Source organism: Pseudopodoces humilis, chromosome 3, assembly GCF_049639895.1.
Source record: "Pseudopodoces humilis isolate 2021_Gansu_Grassland_sample_001 chromosome 3, ASM4963989v1, whole genome shotgun sequence".
Taxonomy (NCBI): domain Eukaryota; kingdom Metazoa; phylum Chordata; class Aves; order Passeriformes; family Paridae; genus Pseudopodoces; species Pseudopodoces humilis.
Genome location: NC_142202.1, coordinates 43,926,664 through 43,947,975, shown reverse-complemented (window position 1 = coordinate 43,947,975; position 21,312 = coordinate 43,926,664). Strand labels below are relative to the sequence as shown.

At 40.0% G+C, this 21,312-nt stretch overlaps 1 protein-coding gene across 1 annotated transcript in view; it reads left to right on the top strand.

The window, feature by feature from the left end:
• Positions 1 to 21,312, top strand: part of PCNX2 (pecanex 2) — a 149,366-nt gene that overhangs the window by 96,002 nt on the left and 32,052 nt on the right. Inside the window, exons 24-25 of the mRNA XM_005518660.3 lie at positions 13,231 to 13,289; positions 15,354 to 15,569. Coding sequence (XP_005518717.2) covers positions 13,231 to 13,289; positions 15,354 to 15,569 — 275 coding nt within the window. The remainder of the gene's footprint in view (positions 1 to 13,230; positions 13,290 to 15,353; positions 15,570 to 21,312) is intronic.

Below are 21,312 nucleotides of genomic sequence, written 5' to 3'. Positions count from 1 at the left end.
TTTAACAAGGATGTATGAGTGACTTGTTTTCATCAGTAGTGACCATCTGTGATTCCTGCTAAGGGAAGTGAAGAACTTGATGCTAATAGTTTTGCAAAGCAAGGTAATTATTTTATCCATAAATTGTAAAACCTCAAGTGGAAAAAGCCAAACCCTTTTAATGCTTTAATTCACCACTGCTTGTCATTTCAAAATAAGCAGCAACTGCAACTTTGTCTTCAACCAGAAGGCTTATGTTATTCTTTGTAAAAAATGTGCTTTGTTGCTTGTTAGAAATTCTAGTATATCATCTATGACCTCACTTAAAACAAAAACCACAACCTTGCCTCTCAAAAACCTTTCAGAAGTAGAAAACAGCCTTGTAGAAGGTTCAGGTTCTCATCAAAGTGAAATAAGTCTTTGCCTGAACCTGTGGCATCTCAGAATATGTACATGGAATGAGTCCTCCTAAATTTGTATTCATTTTGTCTCTAGTACTTCTGATTCTCCTTTGCCTGACTTCCATGTCACATGAGGAACTAACCAGAATGAGTGAGAGCTGGACAGAAAAACTCCTGGTTTATTAAAAGCATACTGTAAAAAGACAGAAAAAGGCAACGAAGGGGAGTAATTTGTATTAAGAATAAGGAAGTTTTCTAAAAAATACTTCAAATAATTGAATGAACTGAATGGGCCTTGCCTTACTGCTTTGAATTTTGACCTTCCAACATGTAAAAATTCAAAGGGATAGCATAATTGCTTTCTTTTTGAGCTGTGGAGTAAGATAGGATCAGGAACTTTAGCTGGAATGGAAAGTTGTTCTGGCTCTGCACATCTGCCTCTCTTTGGGCTACAGTTCCTTACAGCCAGAAGTTTAAAGGTTATATAAGACAAAACAGAACAGACAGATGGGGAAGTTTCTGTACAGATTTCTGTTCTGGAGTGCATTGACAGTTTCCCCAAGTTCAGCTCAGGGTATTCGTGGAAAGTCACAGGTTCACTGCAGTGTTGTCTGAGATGAGTTCATACAAAGCAGAAGCTTGTGGAGTTTTTTTTTTTGCTATTTCCATACTCACAGCTTATTGATAGGAAATTTGTCCAGGGGAAAGCTATCTTCAATATACTTTATATGGCTTTTTTTTCTGCCTGTTTCACATACTCGTTTTCAAACACTTCCTTGCTGTATTGATGACTATGTTAAATTATCACACATTAGCTACAAGTTATTTGTTTACATTTACATGAAGTTAGATATTGTCAGTTACAGGGTTATTTTTTTAAAAATAATTTAATCTCTTAATTGAATAACTGAAAAAAATTTTGACAAGCAGTTTTATGTATCAAAATTATTTTTCTTTCAAGTCATAAATTAGATTGCTTTCTTAGATTGTCATTTCTATACTGATTATAATCAGTATTTGCACACTTCTCTGGTTGTCAAGCAAACTTCATTGTTGTCTCACTTAAGGAAGATTTATTTTTTGCATCTCGTTTGGGCCAACAGCCTGAAATTAGAGGAGGAAAAAAAAAAATCCAGTTCATTTTTGGTAGAGTGAATCCAAAGTTGAAACTCTGAACTTTATTAAGTACAGAGTACCATGTTCATTAATAGAAGAGGGCTACTAAGCCAGTAGTCTGAGTGCTGAGCAACTGATCCCTCTGTTCCTTAAAGTGGTGGTTTGGTTGTCCCTACCTGGTGTTTTCCATGTGCACACACATGAATCTTGTGTTTCTTTTAGTCCACTTTTTCTGCTGGCTAAAGAGGAGTTTGAATCCTCTGGTTTCTCTGGCTGAGCTTCTTCCATTCTAGATGATGCAAGCTGCGGCTGAAGGTCTCGGAGAATTAAAATGGTGCCTTGTTTGTTTTTCAAGGAGCTGAAGGACTCAAGTGGGTAAAAAAAGCAAATGGGATTCGTTTTGATAGTAAGCAAACTGTGAAATTCCTAACAGGCTCTTCAAAATTCAGGACTCATGCTGTGCCTGTTTGGGCTCTTGTGGTGTGTGCAGAGCATGGGTGTTCTTCCCTGCAATCTGCAGATGCTGTTTGTTTTTAGTATGCTCTTTGGTACTCACTGCAGGCAGAGTCTACCACACCAATACATCACTGAGGTCAGGGATCCTTCAGAGAGGAAAAGGAAGGGTGACTAAGAAGAAAAAATAAGGCATTAAGGAAGGTGAAGGAGAAAGAAGAACTCTTGCAATCACAGTTTTGCAGCTTTTGGTGCCTTTTTTGTTGAAAAGAGAGGGGTGTAAAATGAGAAGCTGGGCTGCTGCTCATGAGCTGGTTACCTTGTGGGAGTTCAACTATGAGAATTTTTCTTCCTCTCTCTCTCTGTTATTTTTGGGTTTGTGTTTTTACAAAGGAAAGTTTGCTGTGACACTGGTTTTGTCCAGCCATTGGCCTGGGTCCTGCTTCCCAGTTTGAAGACAGTTCTTTTCGTCCCTATTTTCACAGCTGTTGGAATGATTAGGCTGTAGATGTCAGAGAGAGAAAAGGAAATAGCAATAAATCTTGTTTAATGTATAGGCGCTTAGCATGAAGTGTTTGTCCAAATGCTATTGTTCAATTCCTTAGCTTTTAGGATTTTTTTTTGACTACTTTGTTACGCTGCAGCCTGACTCTGTCTTTCTCCTCCCTTCCTCTTATCTTCCTTTGTATCTTGGATATGACAATGACAGAACAGAATAGAAAGTTTACTTTTATTCCCCAGTGGGTCTAAGAGGTAGATCACGTGGAACAGCATGTTTGTTCTCTGCTGCAGCTGTGACTTGTCCCCACAAACAGCAAACTGCCACCAGGAATCTGGAGATTTCACTGTTTACAAGCTGCTTGTCTTTCCTGCACCTTCCTGTTTCTATTCTTCTGGTTCAGTGCCTATTTTTGGGTAAAGCACAGCTTGCATTTGCTTTGAAACGCCTTGAATGAATTACAGTGTGGTGTAACTGAATTAATTAGGTGTCTCTAAAGAGGCTGTGATTAAATTGCCAGTTATCTCAGTCTGGCATTACAGGATGCCTCTCTATGTTTGGGACTATGTGAGCAAGCCTTTCTTTGCTCTGTCTTTTTAAAAAGTATATCACTGGGTTATTGTTCCAGTCATTGTGGTCTGGAAAATAACCACCTGTAGGGTTAATACAGCTGGGAATGGAGGGCAAGGAAAACCTGCCCTGCCTCAGATGTAATGCAGATGGCTTTTTCTTCTTTTTTCCTGCCAGCTCACTTAACCTACCCATCGCAGACAGCCTGCAGGTGGAATGGGAAGAGTTTTCCCAGTATACACGTAATTCTGGTTGACCCCACGTTATGCACATGTGTGGGAAAAGGAGCTGTGAAAAGTACCTGTCTGCTCCCTCCCTCTTTCCCCATAAAATAACAGGCCTTCCACTTCCAAATGCTTATTTTTAACACACTCTGGTGACTCTGGTTTCACTGTGAGCCTGCTCATCTGTTACAGCTGTTAAAACCCCTGCTCCAAACACAAAATGTCATTCACCCGTAACTGTCCACGGGCCTTGTTTGGGATCTGCATACTCAGACCTTTCAAGCTGTTCCTTTTAGGACTGGATTTCTTTTTTTCTTAGTCTTTTTCTTGTCGTGTTGTTTGATTTTTTCACATGTTTTTAGACCTCCTTAGTAGTGATGTTTCCAGAAAAACAACTGCAGCAGATGTTTATAGTTAGTAATGGCTTGGACTTTGATTTATAGTGAATAGCATAACTTCAGCATTATTTCCCTTTTTTCCCCTAATTGACAGGAGATAGTGTTTGCCTTATTTCATCAAATATTATCTCATATGTTATGTTCTAACTACTGTCACTGGCCTACTTAGGGTTCGAACCTACTTAGGCTTCAAACTTTCCAGCTACCTGGTCTGAAAGCCGCATTGTAGCCTGTAGTTTTACTGTTCATTGCTATTATTTTAGTTTCTTCCAAACTGATGTCTCTGCAAATTTTTCTCTCTGGCTGCCTTTATTTCTATACTGTTTTTATGAACTGACCAGAAAGAAGCACTGTATTTCTGTTTGCTCTAAAATGAACTGAGGTTCTAGTGCCTTTGTTCACATCAATTGCTTATTGATGAATGTTGATCCCTTTGGTGACTGTGGTTCTTCTAAGAGAGGTCTTCACTGAGTTGGCCTCAGGGCTCCTCCAGGCTTTTACTGAGAGTTGAGTTGATTTAGAACTCTTCAAAATAGTATAAATAGTATAGATAAGTATCAGTGTGCAGATGAACCTGAAATGGGTGCTTATTAGCACATGGGACTTACAAGTCAAAATAAATAGGACCAATGAATGAACGGGTTTTTGCCTTAATTTTTGGGGGTTTGCCTCCAAATCAAAAGGGCTTGCCAATCTTACTTACAAAGCATGTAGAATTTGGTGAGAGTCTTTCTGGAAATTTCAAAGGTGCTTAGATCTGTGAGAATCCAGCCTGTACTGGTAGACTACAGCCTGTACTGAGGGATGCTTAGGCCTGACTTGGTATCCTTGAGTATGGCATTGATGCCGTTGTAGGTGGCAGTTCCCTGGCTGGCAGCCATGAAAACGCTGAAATATTAGCAAGCTGCTGCCATTTTTCCTTAATTTCTCTTAAGATTGGCAGATTTCCCAATAGAGGTGATTTTGCATGAAAAACATGCTCCTCTCTTTAAACAATGATTATAAACTGGTCTTTGCCCTGTTCTCCAGGGCTATTTGTGGCCATGGATCTGGCACTGAGGGAGAGAATAGAGAAAACCAAAATGTTTGAAGAACAAAGAACATCTCTGTGTGTACTTCAGCCTTCGTTCTTCATGAGCTCTCTGAAATTACATGTTACTCATTAGACTTGTTTATCTGACTGTCTTCTCAAGACCCTTCCCTGTCTGCTCCCTGCTGTAGTGTGTAACCACTCTCCATCTTGCACATCACCAGTACTTCCCAGGGGCTCGTACCTGCAACTCTTGTCTGGTTTGGGAGTCTTTGATTCCTTGCCATGTAGAGCTTTGCAGAGTGACCAAGCCACAACATTCAGGTGTGGCGGTGTTGCTTCAGGTACAGCCCAGGCTAAAAGAAACCTTGCTAGAAACTACCTTCCCTTTAGAGTCTTGAGCTGTGATCTCCTCTAGAGCAAGTGACCATGTGTGCCCCTTTGTCTACCTGCTGTAGCACAGACCTGTGCACACCTCCTCTCCAACCCCATCCTCACCTCATCGTGTGACTCCATGTGTGCAGTCACACTGAACTGGGAAAACGTGAGACAAGATGGGCAAGGAAAACCAGGCACCTTTAATCAGGTAGGTTTGCTATTAAAAAATAGTGTTTTCTGAGTTGCCTGGAGTTTTACGCTCGAGGGAGGCTATATAAAATTCAAAGATGTAGTTTAACTGTTTGGCAGTATCTCTTTAACTGGTAGCATCTCTTCTCAAATTTTTACCCCTGGCAGTCAATAAAACAAATTGAGGCTAATTGAATAGGAGCCATATGTGTGATAATTAATTGGGAATGTATTCTGATTCAGTGCTCTGTAGTTCCCTGCCGAGTTAAAGATGCATTCACAACTCCAATTCACTGAATCATTCTAAGAGGACAGAGTAAAGACAGAAGGGAGACATCAGAAAGGGAATGCATGCTGAGATCAGGAGGAGCACAAGTAGAGATCAAAACAGTAAGTGGCATAAATGGAAAGGGAAAGGGGTGGGTGGGCAGAAAGGAAAAGGCATGCAATGAAATATCTGAGTGGGTAACCCAACAGACATGGGCAAGCAGGAACTCAGAACTACAAAGGAGAAGAAATCATGACCATGATAGATGAAAGGGCTTTTAAATATATATTTGGAAAGGAAGGCAGCAACATAGAAAATAAGGGACTCCCATCAGAAATAGGGCACATGTAAAGTTTTAAAGGCACATGTGGATAAACAGTTGCACTGAAGATTTATAATGCTGTTCATCTAATCATCAGCTTCCAAATTATGTAAATCTAATGAGATCAAGTTAACTCATAAAATTTCTGTCATGTTGAATATCGGAAACCCCATGAAATGAGTTGTCTGAATTTCCATAAGAATAAGTGTTCTCAGCAAGTGTTCATCCGTTCACTTGGAAAATGCAGATCATATCCTGTGTTGGATTTAACTGAATCAAACATTTAGGGGCAACCTGAGGCTTGGAGTACTAAACCTGAACCTTGCATTCAAGGAAATGCTTATTCAAGCCACTTTTGTCAAAATGTGGAAACTGGTAAACCTGAGATCCAGGAGGAGATGTTCAGCAAGTGTAACCATTCTAACAGAGGTGATAAGACATGTTGTGCACAGGTAGCAGCAGGGAACAGTTCATGCTATAGCATGCTTGGGTCTTGGTTGTCTCCTGATATACAAAGGTATGTGCTGGACCCAGCTTGCCTTGGTGCTTATAAGAGCAAAATGTAAACCATCATTTCTTTCTGAGATAGTGCAAAACGCAGAATTGTGTCACCATTGTCACTGAGAATTGCCTCAGTGAACTGAAGTTTGTGCTGGTTGGGACTAGGTAAATCCTGGATGAAAGCTAGTAGTTTTTTTTTTTTTTCCAAAGTCCTTTGACTAGCAGTGTTTGCTCTCAAAATATCAGAGATGTTTTCAGTCTGAAGAGTACTGTAGAGGATACCAAGACGAATGCTGTAAATTAATAACATTCCCAACAGTCCTTGCAGTTAAAAAAAACCAACCAGAGGTATTCAAAGTTATCCCTCTTTTAGATTAGATTTTGTACAACTGCACATTACCAGTAAGATTTTTCTTGTTCTTCAGTGTAGTGTCGCTAATGCTGCATTTGCACATTTGCAGCACTGGAATGGCTTGGTTAGCTTCTCTTTTGCCTCCTTTCATCTTTTAGTGAGAAATATAGAAAACCCTGTGGTAAACTAAACAAGTATTTCTGATACAGGCTTTCTTTGGAAGACAGGTCTTTGTCTTAGTCTTGTGTTTCCTCATACTTTCTTGCCATCTCTACCTTCTAATTTTATTATTAAGCAGCCACATTGAGTCCAAAATTGAGGAAATATCTTAAATATATACTATTTTAATATTGCACACTGAAAAAGCATGAAAACACTTTGTTATCACCAGTAAAGAATATCAAGAATGAATTCTGAAATGCCTTGTTATCCTTTCTTCCTTTTATGATGTATAAACAATGTTTCTCTCTTTGTGTGGAGTAGAGGAGAAAAACATCTTGGCCTCATTTGCTGAAGCAGTTCCCAACATTTGTTTTGGTTTTTGTTTTTTTTCCCCTGTCTGTTCTCACTCTCTCTGGTGAAAACATCAGGATATTTCTACTCTCCTTGCAGTTCCTCAGGCTTTTGCTGCTTCACTCATAGGTCCATCAGTGCAGAGCCCAGGTGAATCAGTCCTGAGGAGCTCTTTGCCCAGGGCTGGGCGCTGGGTAGTACCTTTCCTGTAATGTTTGTGTTGGCTCATGATGGGAACAACAGAAGAATAACACTCATATGTACTGTTCCAGATACCTGGTTTTGTGTAATGTCATTAACACAGTTGCTTTTAAATTAAAAGCATTTCTTTCAACTGCAGCAATGAGGTCCAGCAGTGAAGCAGAGTCCTGTGTGAAGCCTCATTCTTAGAGGAACATCGGGATCCTGACCTTTTTTACATCCTCAAGAGTGCACACAAAAAAATCTCTGTGCAGTTGCATAATCTTTCCACTTATAAAGCTTCTTCTATTGCGTAGTAAAAAAATAATCTGAAGGCAATAATTAAATGTCTTTTAAAAGAAAAAGCGTACTTTGACAAGGGGGAAAAAATAAGACAAAATCAGGAACAGTGATGACATTTTAGTAAAGCATTAGCGAATATTTTAAAGTACACAGATGTTTAAATCACCTGGCTTACAAGTAAGAGGTGAATTCCCCAGCTAAATCTTTGAATGTCAGGGCACTTAGGTGGGCTGTCTAGCCTATGTCTGGGCACTCAGCTTTTGTTCTTGTGTTCACACCTCACATTTTCATCCCCCTTGCTGCAGAAGTACAGAAACTTCCAGGCAGGTGTTGGAATATGCCAAACAAACATGCTGAGTCATCTCAGCAGATGACTGTGGTTTTAACACCCGCTTAAACAAAATCTGCAACAAAAAACCCAACCCCAAACCTCCAAAACATTAAAAAAACAAACCACAAAGAAACCCAAACAAACCTAAGAAGCCTCAAAATCAGGTATAAAAACCTTTTTAAGGAAGTAAAGAGACTCTAAGAACAGGAAGCATTATTGATAATAAGACCTTTCTATGTTTTAAAAGGATGCTTCAACAGTGCTGTCTTTTAATAACTGGGACTTTTTATAGCTTAGCCCTCCCCCAGTTTTCTAGTATGCAATCAAAGCCACTTTTTATTGTTGTTAGATGAAACAATGGCCCAGTCAGGGAAGGAGAGGAGGAAGAAAGCATAAAAAATAAAAGTAGGAGTGAGTGATCAGGAAGGAGAAATTGCTTTCATTTTTAAGAGATCCCTCTTTTTTCATGTGAGTTAAACCCAACTTGATTCTTTCATGCAGCCACCCAGAAAACCTGGGCAGGGTCACACATGAAGGGGCTTGTCAGCCTTGGCTGTTAAAACCACACTGAAATAATTCTGTCTTTTAGATGAAATTGATTCAAAACTACTTCAGTATCCTTCCCCTTCCAATTAATACCATCGTTTTTACCTCTGGTGTCCTTCAAATACCGATGTGTGCCTGCTTATTCTGCCATGTCATTTTCCTCCTCCCTCACATTGTAACTGCTAACCTGTGTTTTTAATGCTAAGCCTTTGTTTATAGAGCCAGCAGCATTAGGCATTCACATGAAAATACTGAAGATTTTTTTTCCAGATTTCCATGAATAATCATAGGGCTGCAGCACAGTAAAGTTTCTCCCTTTTAAATTTGCCTGTTAGATGTCATCGAAGACTGGATTAAAATTCATTGGACACAGACAAAGAAAAACTTTGGATTGACCCTAGAAAGGCATCTCTGCATCTCCCAGAGGGAAACTGCTTTTCTTTGGTTTGTTTTCTTTCAAAGTAGAGATCCTCTTCTACACAGCAGGGATCGTGGAAATCTTGAATTTGTGTTTTGGGGTAAAACTCAGCAGCAGCAAGGCAGGTAGAACAGCTGGAATTTTATTTTGATCTTCTGGAAATAATGATTAATTTAGCCTCAAAACAGCAATGATTTATTTATTTTCCTCAATTTACCTGATTCTCAGTATACTCTCTGTATTCTCCAGACTATCCTAATCCCCCTCAGCCTTTTTTCTCTCTTTCTAAGGAAACTGGAAAACTAAAGTGGGAGAAGAAAATCTTTCCAGGCAGTATGTTTGGGAAGGAGATGATAGGAAATTACTTATTTTTTTTTTGAAAAGGGAAGCAATAGTTTTAGTGGCATGAACAGTGCTACACAAACCAGTGAGTTATCTCAATGTCCATGTAAATGGGGGATTAAAAGAGCATGAAATAGATATTTCAGGAACTAAGCAGGATGTTGGCTTTAAATTGCTGAGGACTTAGCTGAAGACAGTCCAACACAGTCACTTTTTCTCTAGGGCAGTTGCTGGAGGAACTGTACTTGGTTTGCATAGAATAATGCAATTCAGGAAGAAATTCAATTACTGAGTTAATTATCACATTGGATGAATGGTAACAATCAAATATAAAGTAAGAGGCCACTGGAGGAAAGCCCAAATCACCTATTAATCCCAAAAGTTCACAGTGAGAGGTCCTGGTTGAGAAGTAAAGGTGTTGCTGGTTTGATTGTTAGGTGTAGTGGATTATAGATTAATCCAATGCAAATTCCCATTGCCTTCAAGAAGATACAAACACAGCTTTGGTTACTAATAATTGTAGAAGTCTTTTAAAATCCAGAATTAATTACCTGATTTATTTGACTGAGCTGAATTTCAGCACCGAAGTTTACTTTATAAACTGTCTATATTACCCTTGGTCTTAAAAAAAATGAAATAAAATTATACCTCATAACAGCTGTATAAAGATTTGAGTTTTTCTAGTATTGTCTGAAAAGGTAAAATCTTGTCTCATGTCCCAAGGTCCATGTTTTAGCTGCTTAAACAAAGCCTTAATGGAGCCTGGTTTTGCTTCGTTGGGGTTTTTTTTATTAGTGAGAGCTGTTCTATTTCCTTCCCTTTTTCCCAGTCAGGCTGCATCATCCGTCTTGCAGTGTCCCAAAGCACTTGTGATTTTCCCTGATTGTTTCATGCATCTTTCTGTCAAAGCAAAAAATAAGAGGGGGATGGGGAAGAAATAGACCCAGAGCTGCATGCTGAGAAAAAGGATTCCTATTTATAATAGATTAGAATTTTCTGAAGTATTGGTTGATTTTATGGGTCTCAATGTGCCTCCAGAACAGAAATGGTAAAAAACAGGGGTAAAGAATAGTATTAACTTTTACCTTACAGTACCACACTGATTTCAGAGGGACTGAAAGTTAATAAAGCGTCTCATAATGTTAAAACATAGGCATTTGGAAATCAGCAGTGCTTCTCTGCTGAGAATAGGAAATTGATTGAATTCCACAACCTAATGTTTATGCTTACTCTTGCATATGCAGGTGGATATATATCAGGGTGGAAGAATTCTGACAACCTTTTTAAAGAGAAATGATTCTTTATATTCTGAACTGCTTTGAAGGCCCTTCCCCCCATTGCTATTTTCTGTTGAATAGGAAATTATAATTGCAGTTACAATGAACTGAGCCAACCAGAAGCAGGAAGATAAATAATAGCTCAAATAAAATGTTAATCTATGTAGATATATTATTTATTAATATTAATTACAAATAATTTTAATTAAGACTCTTATTTTCTCAGTCATACTTTTTGCAAAGTAGAGAATGTGCCTTTTTAAGGAAAAAAATCAGTTGCTTTTGGTAGGAAGTAGAACTAAAGCAAATCTATTCCTCTTCTGTCTACTACATAGAAACCTGTGTGCAATGTTTCTGTTGGTCAGCTTTCCACAACTTTTTTGGAGAGGCTGTAGGGAGTAGATGAAAAGACTTTGTAACACATCAGTGGCATCCTTCTCCCAGTTGGATTCAGCATCAACTTACACACAGAATCCTGGAAACCAGTACTGAGTCTCTGCTGTGTTTCAAAGACAGCATTATCTTTATACCATCCTTTTTCAGTGTTATTTAAGCTGTTTGAAAGCCTCCCTTATAACTGATCCCTCTTTGGTGCCATCTTCCTTGGGGCACGTCTGCAGGTCTTTCACAGTGAGTAGTTAAATTCAGGCTGTGGAGGCTGACTGGTCAATCTCCAGCCTGTTCAAAATCTCCTCTGGGCCCTGTGCTCCACACACCATGAGCCAGACCCCAGCCAGTCCCACCCAGCCGTGCCAGTCTCACTGCAGTTCCACCAAGGACTCGGTGAGGGCCACACCTGGGTGTCTCCCTTGGATCCCATGCCAGGAAAGGTGGTGGTGTGGCTCTTCTCCCCTGTGCTTGCAGGCCTTTGTACAGATGAGGTCCTTGCCACTGTCACACGTAACCTTATGCTGGCTGTTGTTTGGGCTTTCTCCTGGTTTTGCTTTAGTCTTATTTTCCAAGGAATGAGAGATCATATTTGCATATTAGATAGATTGTGAAAGTCTCTGGGGCACCAAATGTAAAAGTGTCTCATAAGAGGCACCAACTGTAAAAGTGTTCAATTCTTATCCCCTGGATCAGGATTGACGAGCAGAGAGATGATTTTCACATTTGGACTGAGGATGTTTATTTTACCTTATCTATATTACATTTTTACAGATTGTAAGTTCTTCTACACACTAACCTAACAAGCTACAAATGGCAACTTCAGGCCCTGTCCACAAGGTCTTTTAAGCATAAACGATCCAATTATCAAATACCAACTAATTTATTTTTACTTTTAACCCAATAACCAAACCCCCATGTTCTGCACTGTGGACTTTTTCACTTAATCACACAATATTACTAAAATCCATGAAGAAGAGGGAAGAAAGGCAAAGACAAACCAATGCCCAAGAACCTCCATGTTGTCTCTTATTCACTACTATGTCTCAAACTCTAAACTCTGTATTTTTCACCCAGTGACTTAATATAATTCTATCTAACTCACACATTCACATTCCCAGATTCTCCACTCAGTTTTAGAAGCCTTCTCCATGGTCTTAAGTTAAACCCAGTGTTCTCTTGACTGCCTGAGCCTGTCAGCACAGATAAAGGGACATTTTCTGTGCTTGGGACTCCAACAATAGCTAGGTCTTCTGTTAAGGCTAATGATTGAGGGGAAACTTTTGAGGCAGTATTCTCAATGAAGTGTCCTGAAATCCTTATATACCCATGCCAGAGCAGTATTTCAGGGAAATTGATGTTTACTAAAACATTTTTATTAGCCAGAGTTCCACTTTTGCCCCAAGTACCCCTGGGTGCTTGGGAGGTGCTTTGGACTTGGTGTTGAATATCCCAGCTCACCACAGCAATCATTGTCTTCTGTTTAACACATGCTGGCCCGCAGCGATTTACTCATTCCTTCTTTTACAACTTTAATAGTATCTTTTGTTACAGGTAGTAATAAAAGCTCAATCCAATCTACCCTTTTAGTTGCTTTCTCTTTTGTAATCATTTTTCCTGTGTTGTTTATATTCCACTGTTACAGTGAAAATAGTGAATAAGGAACATGCCATTCATAAGGGTGACAGGGTTAGTGCCTGCATGAACTAAGGCCCTCTAATTTACTCTTTTTCAAGCAATAAGAATGACCAAGGACTCTCCTGTTGCTGCCTAGCTAAGTATGAAACTAAGTAAAGTATTTTTGTATTGTTGTTTTTCCATAGATGGTACACACCCACAGAAATGTTTTTACCCAAAGAAAACTTCTTGAGTCCAGCTGTTTCCCTTAAGGCTTAGAAGGAAAGAAAGACTGATTAAATATTCTTTCTATTCGTTGTTTTGGTAGCACCTGGCTGATCTGTTTCTGGAGCCAGTTCAATTAGTTAAGTACATAGCATTGTGTCAGATTCCAAATTGTGAATGGACTGTGTCCCACAAGAAGGGAAATGGGCGGAAAGAGTGTGCTGATAAGCTACAATATCAATAGCAATAATGACTTGAAATAACTATATATGCCTGATGAATGGATTAGTGTGAACTGCCTAATTATATAAATGCAAAATGAAGAGACATGTTAAACAAAAAAAAAGTGTTTATTGTGAGAATTGTTTATTTAAAAAGAAGAATTGGCTGTAAACATGTCTTTATTTCCAGCACCAAAAGATCGGACCATTCCAACACCAGACTGGCAATCCAGATCGAAAAAGATGCAGGTATGGCCTGGGAGTTTGGGTGTCTTGCTTCATTTGCAGAATGTGATATATTTACAATGGCAAGGCTTTGCTGGGGAAGCTGAAGAGATGCAAAGGGTTTAAATGTTGTGTGTACAAACCAGAGCATTTTAAATGTAGCAGAGCACCAGTTTAAGTCGTGTGACCCGATGAATAAATTCACTCCTCAGTTATGTGTAGCTGATCAGACAGAGAGCTGCTGGGCTGCCGATTGCTTGGTTAATCATAACCCTGGAGTTTGTGTGGAATATGCAGCAGGCACCCTAGCTAGACTCAGAGGTCAGCTGAGGGCAGGGAAAGGTTTTGGAGAAAAAGCAGCAAGTTAGTGGTACCCCTGCCACTGTTTGGGCTGACAGGTGTCTCCCCTGGAGAGTAACCTTTTTGAGAGGGGATAGAAGGGAAGTTGGGAAACTTGAAAGAGGAAGAGGTAGGAAAGATGGTGGGCTGTTCTGCTGGGTGTCAGTGTATTAAATGAGCACCATGGCCGTGCAGAGCAGCTTCCCAGGCCACACTGAGTGGTTCCTGTGAGACTGGAAAGTGGGAGCAGTTTTTGGCACATCAGTGGACACAGAGAACATGTGCTACATCAGCTGGCACTCTTCAGTGCCTGGTGGGACAGGGCCCTTTTTGCAGGGGAGCTGATACCAGTGTCACATGCCAAAATCCAGTCCCAGTGAGAGAGGCCAAGGTTTAATATATGTAATATATGGGTTTTTTCACTTTAGTGTTATGAGGGCAATTTTATCTTGCCACATAGATGGCTGGGGTTGTATTGTAGAGTTAGAAATTTACATTTTAATTATTGCTGGTTTACCCCTCACACCCTTTTTATCCTTATCCATTACATCAGTAACATGAACAAATAAACATGAACAAATACACATTGTCAAGCAGAAATTGATTAAATCCAGGCTGTCCAAGAAGGCAAGAGAGGTATTAGTAGTTTGAAGCATGAATGGTGCTTTTTAATTATTTATCATTTAAGGCAGGGAGCTAAGATTTTTCCCAAGGACATTTTGTCACCTGATAGCAATGACTTTTACCATTGTTATATATGCTAATAAGTGAATTATGTTTTAAACCCTGTAGCTCAAGAAAAGCATTCCTTTAGTACATGTGTTTAAAAGACTTATTTTTTGACTTGCTTAAATTTTGACCCAATACAATCCAGAAGGTGCACAGGTCAGTGTGTCTGCATGGACACAGGCACACACGGACAAACCTACCAGGGCTGGGTGCGTAATGGCTGTGGGCACAAAAAGCAGTGCAGTTACAGGCCCTCTCCTCCTCTGGTATCAAGGAGGAATTTGTAGGAAAGGCATAGCCTCTGCAAGCCTCATCTTCTGGGTTTTTTCACCTCCATGTTAGCTCTCCTCCTAAATATGCACAAACATAAAAATGCATGACTGCCCATATCCACATACACTCCCATGCATACAAATACACCTACAAGATGTTGGTTTGTACGTGTATTTGTGCACCAGCATTTTGAGAGTATTGAAGGTGGGACACTGATGCACTGCAGAAAAGGAAAGCAGTTCTCATGTCAAGCATATATTCTTCATGGACAAAGCCTTGTAAAAATTCCTGGAGGACTAAAAGAAAAATAATCCTAACAAAATTATTGGTTGCTGTGCGACCAAAGTATTTAAAAATCTTGGAAAAAAGGTTCAAATTTAAGCATATGATCTGAAGTAGTAACGATTTTTTGTTTCTTTAGATTAAGATAGTATGTAGACATTAACTTAGCATTGGCTCCACATTTAGTGGAGCCAAGAAATTCTTACTGTTGTGAATCATGGAGGTTATTTGATTGAGTCTGAAATATGTGCTAGCACTAATGTGATCTTTTATTTACAATATTGTTCATACTTACCTGATTCATTGAAGGGCTACCTAGGAAATGTAGATTGTATAAAGTATCAGGAAGATATCATCTAGCTAGAGGAAGAAGATTTAAGCAGGAATGAAAAAGAACATAAAATTTTATGGAGAATGGCTTTGTATAGTTTTTTATTTTACAAATGTATGCTGCTCTGTTTGTAGGAAATGACGACAATAATCTGAACTCCATTTTTTATGAGCATTTGACAAGATCTTTGCAGGAGTCTCTTTGTGGAGATTTGATCCTGGGCCGCTGGGGAAACTACAACACAGGAGACTGTTTTATTCTGGCATCAGATTATTTAAATGCCTTTGTGCACTTGATCGAAATTGGAAATGGCCTGGTCACCTTTCAGCTCAGAGGGCTCGAATTTCGAGGTAAGGATCCGTGATGATTTAAATAACAACAAAACCAGCATAAATCCTGTCCTTTTAATCCTATCACAACTCTATAGTAGGATGTAGAGTTTGAGGACCTTTCTCTTTCTACAGATACTTGTCTCTCTGAAAGCTTGGTACTTCTTTGTATCATTATATTAATGTTGTTTTGAAATCTAGATGTTAAGAAATTTGGAACCATGTTCTGCAGTATCAAAAGACTTTCAGAAAGAAGGTTTGTTGAGTGGTTTGCTTGGGTCAGAGATCTTTTGAGTAATACTCAGTTATTTTTTCAGATTATTTATTTTCCTCCATAACTATGAAAATTAGAATTGTTCTTAAAATTGTTCAACCCAAAAAACCTTGTATTTGGGAAACAAAAAAAAACCCCAAAAAAACCAAAAAAAAACAAAATAAAACTCCTTCCATTGAAAATATCCTGTGTCAAGCCATGCAAGAAGCTGATGCTGAGATGGTCTCTGTCACACTAGAACAGCAGAGTGTAATCAAGGTGACTTTTCAACAAGGTTGAGTGTGAGAAAATAAGCGACAGACTGGCTCTTTGAATGCACTTAAGTGTGGGAGGATTAGACTAGGAAATAACATGTGTGGGCTCAAGTCTTGACTTTATGACAGACTCCATGTAGGATGTTGAACAGGTTGTGGTGAATGCTTCATGTTCACTTTCCTTCTTGTGTAGTGGGGATGAAGATAACACTCTTGTGTCCTCAGCAAAGTTATGTGGAAAGGAAACAGTAAATGTCTGAAACAGCTTGGTATTGTAGTACCTCATCAGATCCCTATTCAGAGCAAATGCAAATTGGGAGGAAAAACAACTGGAATGGAAGAAAGATAATTTGTTTATCAGCCTTATAATTTCATGTTGTTTATGAAGATTGTTGAGGAATACATAGTCATGCATGTGTGCTACTGAGGCTTGCTTCAACTTCCAAGAGATGTACGCAAGTATTCTTGCATTCATCTGCTTCTTGGGTGTCCCCAAGGTGAGCAGTGGTGCTGCTGTGTCAGGGATAGGTGTCTGCAGTCTAACTTCCCAAATTTATCTTTGCTGATCATCCTTTTTTGTTAAAATAGTTCAATGTGGGATTTGAAACAAACAGAAGAAAGAAATCTCCTTCTCACTGAAATGACAGGAGTTTTGTGAGGTGTTTTTTCTTTTTTTTTTTTTTTTTTTTTTTTTTGTGCAGTTTCCCCTTACTGCTGGGTCCCTCTCTATCATCACCATCTCCAGGCAGGAGAAGTAAAGTAAATATTTGAAACAGATGAAAGCATATGAGGATGCTCAAGCCACATGCTAGCTGGATAAAAAGATCAAGGGCCTAGCAGACAGGCATAATGAACTGGAAGTTGAATGGGGAACAACTGGATAGTTTTGTTGCAAAGTGGTTTGGGAAGACTTTCTTTGACTTTGAGCCAGGATCATTCACAGCCAGCAAGTGCCATTTGGCACTTGGATCTGAGAGCAGAGCTCAAATATTGCAGTGTGCCACCTGTTGAGACATCTCTGTATTCCCTAAAATCACAGTTTAAGTAATTAAATGTCTCTGAAAATTGACCTTTCCATACAGATTGCCTAATGCTGTTCAGTGTTAATTAACTGTAGTTAATACTGTTTTACTTTGTGAATAGATCCAGCATGTCTGCCAGCTGCAGCAGGTCTTTAAATTCAGCTGAGGCTGAGCCCCACAGCCTCTCATGTCTTTCATAGACTGCTGTTGGGAGCCAGCTGAGTTCTCAAGAGGAATATCCTCTTTCCCAGTCTTCCTTGCACTCCTCAGGGGGAGGCTGGCATCCTGCAAAGCTGCACCTCTTTCTTACCTGAGGCTTTGATGGATCTGGACCAAGAGAGCTGCAGCAAATTGAACTGGAAAGTAATACTAGTTACTGGAGGTGGAGTGGAGTGGGGAAATGGTTTCACCTAGATGATCTCATCCTCAGTACAAATCTAGTTCCCTCTGCCTCCTCACCCTCAGAGTATCATTGGGGGGAGAGACTGCTCAATACTAGAGGTAGAAGTAGTTGGAAATAGGAGAAAAATGGACTCCCTCTCTTCTCTGAACCCACTGGATAATCCTATTCCAAGAATAAGACAAAATTTGTGGTTATTCTGTGCCCTCACAGATATGGTATGTAAGGGAGTTTTCTCTGGTTTTCAGAGTATTTGGTAGAGGAGTTGTTATGGGAACAGAAACTAGGAGTGTGTGTCTTACTATTCCATTGTTTGGCCTGGAACAGAGAAGCCATGTAGGGTTGAATAAAGGAATTCACCTGAGACAAAACCAGCTCAAAGATGTGGCATTTGCTATGCCATGTGAGAGCTGAACCCCACTGGACTGTGCAGAATGAGTGCCAGAGAAATCACATGGATTACAAGCCGGCTTAAGGATGGAGTCAGAGAACCAAAGGCACCCAGAGGGGAACCAAGCACAAGCCAGATAAGGATGCCTGGATCTGCCTGATGCAGACTATAACAAAAGCCTCATGGACACCAAAATGTGAGCAGATAATCTGCTGTGTGCCCAGTGGAGACTTCCTGGGGTGATGTGCTGACACCAGAGGGTTGTTTGTACCTCCAGGTAACCCATGAAGGCTGCTGTGCTTTAGATACTGTGCTGCAGAACTGTGCCTTTCCTGTATGTGGTTTGGTCCTTCTGCCAACAAGGAGCTGGGCTGCTCTGGTGGGGCTGCAGGCCACGGGGTGCCCAGGCACTAGTCTGAGTAAAGGGAGCCAGAGGGGCTGACCTGAATACAGAAGTTCATAAGGGAATGAATCAAGGCTATTCAAAGGAAGTTGTGTGAAAGCTGAGACTGAAATTTTGCCTTGGAAGGCATTCTTTGCTCCTTCCCTTGAACGGTATTGCTGCCTGCAGGGGCAGGAAGGTGGAGCAGGCTTCCACCAAACAGCACTGAGAGATATCTCCTGTGTGGATTGGGCACATTCTTCCCCATTTCAAATCTTGCAAAGGGCTGGTGAATGCAGCCTGAATACTGAATACAGTAGGGATTCTACATACAGAGGGTGTATGGTACTGCCCTGGAAGAAGCTGATGGTTTACAGAGTCAAGTGACAGTTATTAAGCACCAGATTTTGCTTTGGGCATCCTGCATTCCTATTTTTAGTTGTCCAGCCATGCACTGTTTTTTTACAGGGGACCCTAATTCCTTTCATTATACAGAATGGTTTCCCACAAGGGGGAGAAAAGGACTAGAGGAGGAACTTGCAATCTGTAATTTCTGAGCTTTGGCTGCTTCACTTCAATTTCAAGGAAGTAATTTTAATTGAGGGCCCCAAAAATCTGCTGTTACTTAAATAGGAAATCTGTGTTTGCTTTGGAAATGAGTGAATCACAAGAGTGTTCTCTGTGACTGTTTTCTGTTTATGACTAAACCAAAAGCAATATTTGCATTGTAGAGCTCTGGATTTTCCTACGCGTTCCTTGTTGTGGTAGCTGAAGGTCTGTGCTGGCAATACTGGTAGTGCCCTAAGAAGAGGTCACAGAGCCTTCTGAATTTAAGTGTACTGTAGCAGGAGGTACTTGCTGCCTCCCCAGTTTGCAGTCCATCCTAACTGAGATTTGGCAGTGTAAGTGACTGATCCAGATACCTTTCTAACTGTTTGTAATAGAAGCATTTGTCTCAGCTTTTAAATGAAAAAACAAACCCAACCAAACGCCTGCAGGCAGCATAAGAAGGTTATGTCACAGACTGAGCAGACTGAAAGAAGTGAGTCAGCAAATCTGGGATTCCTTTCATCTGTCTTTAGTCCTGTTCATAAACACCTTGGACAAATTAGTTTTTCACTCTCACATTCTATGGACAGAGAAGGGATGTGCCTCCACTGTGTCATTCATCCCGAGTGCAAAGCAGAGGGGAGGCTCAAGACCTCCAGGCATTGACAGGAAATGCCCAGCTCCTCCTTTATGGACAGCAAAGAGAAGGTAGAAATGAGCTGAAACCAGAAGAAGATTTCCAAGGAGCTGCACAGTGGTGTGAGGGAATTGAGCCCTTCAGTTGCTTAACTCTGCTGTGTGTGTTAGACCACAGCGGAATGCTAAAAGCAGCCTGCCAGAAGAAATACATAACATGTCATTTAATTTGAAAGGAAGAGATGGGAAAACCCACAGTCAGGGAACAAGCAGAAGCAATGTCAAAATATCTCCCTCTCACGAGTTCCCTGTAGAACAAGGGAGATTTAAAATGTTTTCCTGTTTAGTCTGTGTGTCTACAAAGTGTCTTTTGGAGAATATTCATTTAAGCATTAGATGTGTCGAAACTACTTACTGATGGTGTTGCTGAAGTCTTCAGGAGCAGTTCTCTAACTCCTGCACAGTATTCTTCAGTCATTTAATGAACTTCTAAATCTCTGCTGTGATTTTTTGTTACTGCATGTTGCACGTGCAATATTCATGCTTCACTTGGAACTTCATTAGCTGGATCAAGGCAAGAATCGCAGGGCAGACACAGATGTAGCTGTACACAGTGGCAGGCAGCTGTGGCAGCAGGATGGGATTGCCTGTGGGGCTCTCTCTGTGCTAGCTAGCTTATTTCCCACGCAGAATGGTGTATGAAAGCAGCCAGTCCAGGCTGTGTGCTCCAGGCATGGTAGTGATGTCTAATAAGGACAGTTACTCATTTCTGCAGCATGTGTATGGTGCATAGTTTTATTACAGCAGCAAGTACATTACCAGTGTAAGGAATATTTATTTGTGTTTGATTTTTGTGTCTGAAGGCTCTGTAGCACTGGGAAGAATCATTCTTTATTCAAAGAGTGGTTGCAACTTTTATTTTTTTTTACAAATCACCTCTTGCTGTTGGGAAATAAAATTGCCCATGTTCATGTTTTCCCAGAGACCACACTTGAGGTATGTTCAACATGTACCAGAACATTAAAAGGTATTGATAAATTACAAAGAGTTCAGAGAAAAACAGCATTTTTTGGACACATCTCTTGGGAGAGAAGGTTAAAAACCAAAAGTGCAGTGTTTGTGGGAAAGAACAAAGACTGAGAGACACAATTCTTGGAAGTACTAGAAGCATGGATAGAAAGGATGCAAAGGAGTTTTTTCAGTCTTGGTGATTTAATTGGGAAGAATAGCATGAAACAGGGAAGGGGATACTTTATGTTCAACGCAAGAGATCTGTGATGTATAACCCTTTCTAGGTGTATAATGATGCTCCAACAGTGGAAGCCATCTATAAATTTCAAATAGGCTTAGAACAGCTTCTGTAGCACATAATAGAATAAATATTCGGTGTCTTTTTTCCTTTTTTGTCCTTTCACAATTTTATGTGTATTTATGGGTGCACTGGAGAAGACTTCTGGAAAGAAGGAAAATGTTAAGTGCAGTACAGCCTTTTTACTGAGAAAATATCTCTGCCAAAACCAAAATATTGCATCTTGCATTTCACTGCAAAAGATGTGACATGAGAAGTTTTTGTGGTATTTCATAGCTGCAAGTTTAACAACAAACATCTTTGGAGAATGCTACCTCCACGTGACCTTTCTTATTGTGTCCCCATGGGCCAAGAAAAGGAAAGGTTTCTGAGGAGAGGGGGATGCCTGGTACTACAGCAACTGATCTGGTTTGAAAACCAGATTGTTTTTCAGACATACAAGCACCTGAAGCAGCTGAAAGCCAAATTTTATACCTAATAGCTTTGATGTTTGAGGAATTGATACTGTTTTTTAAGTCCTGAATTTTTTCTTTGAAAAAAGCTGAGA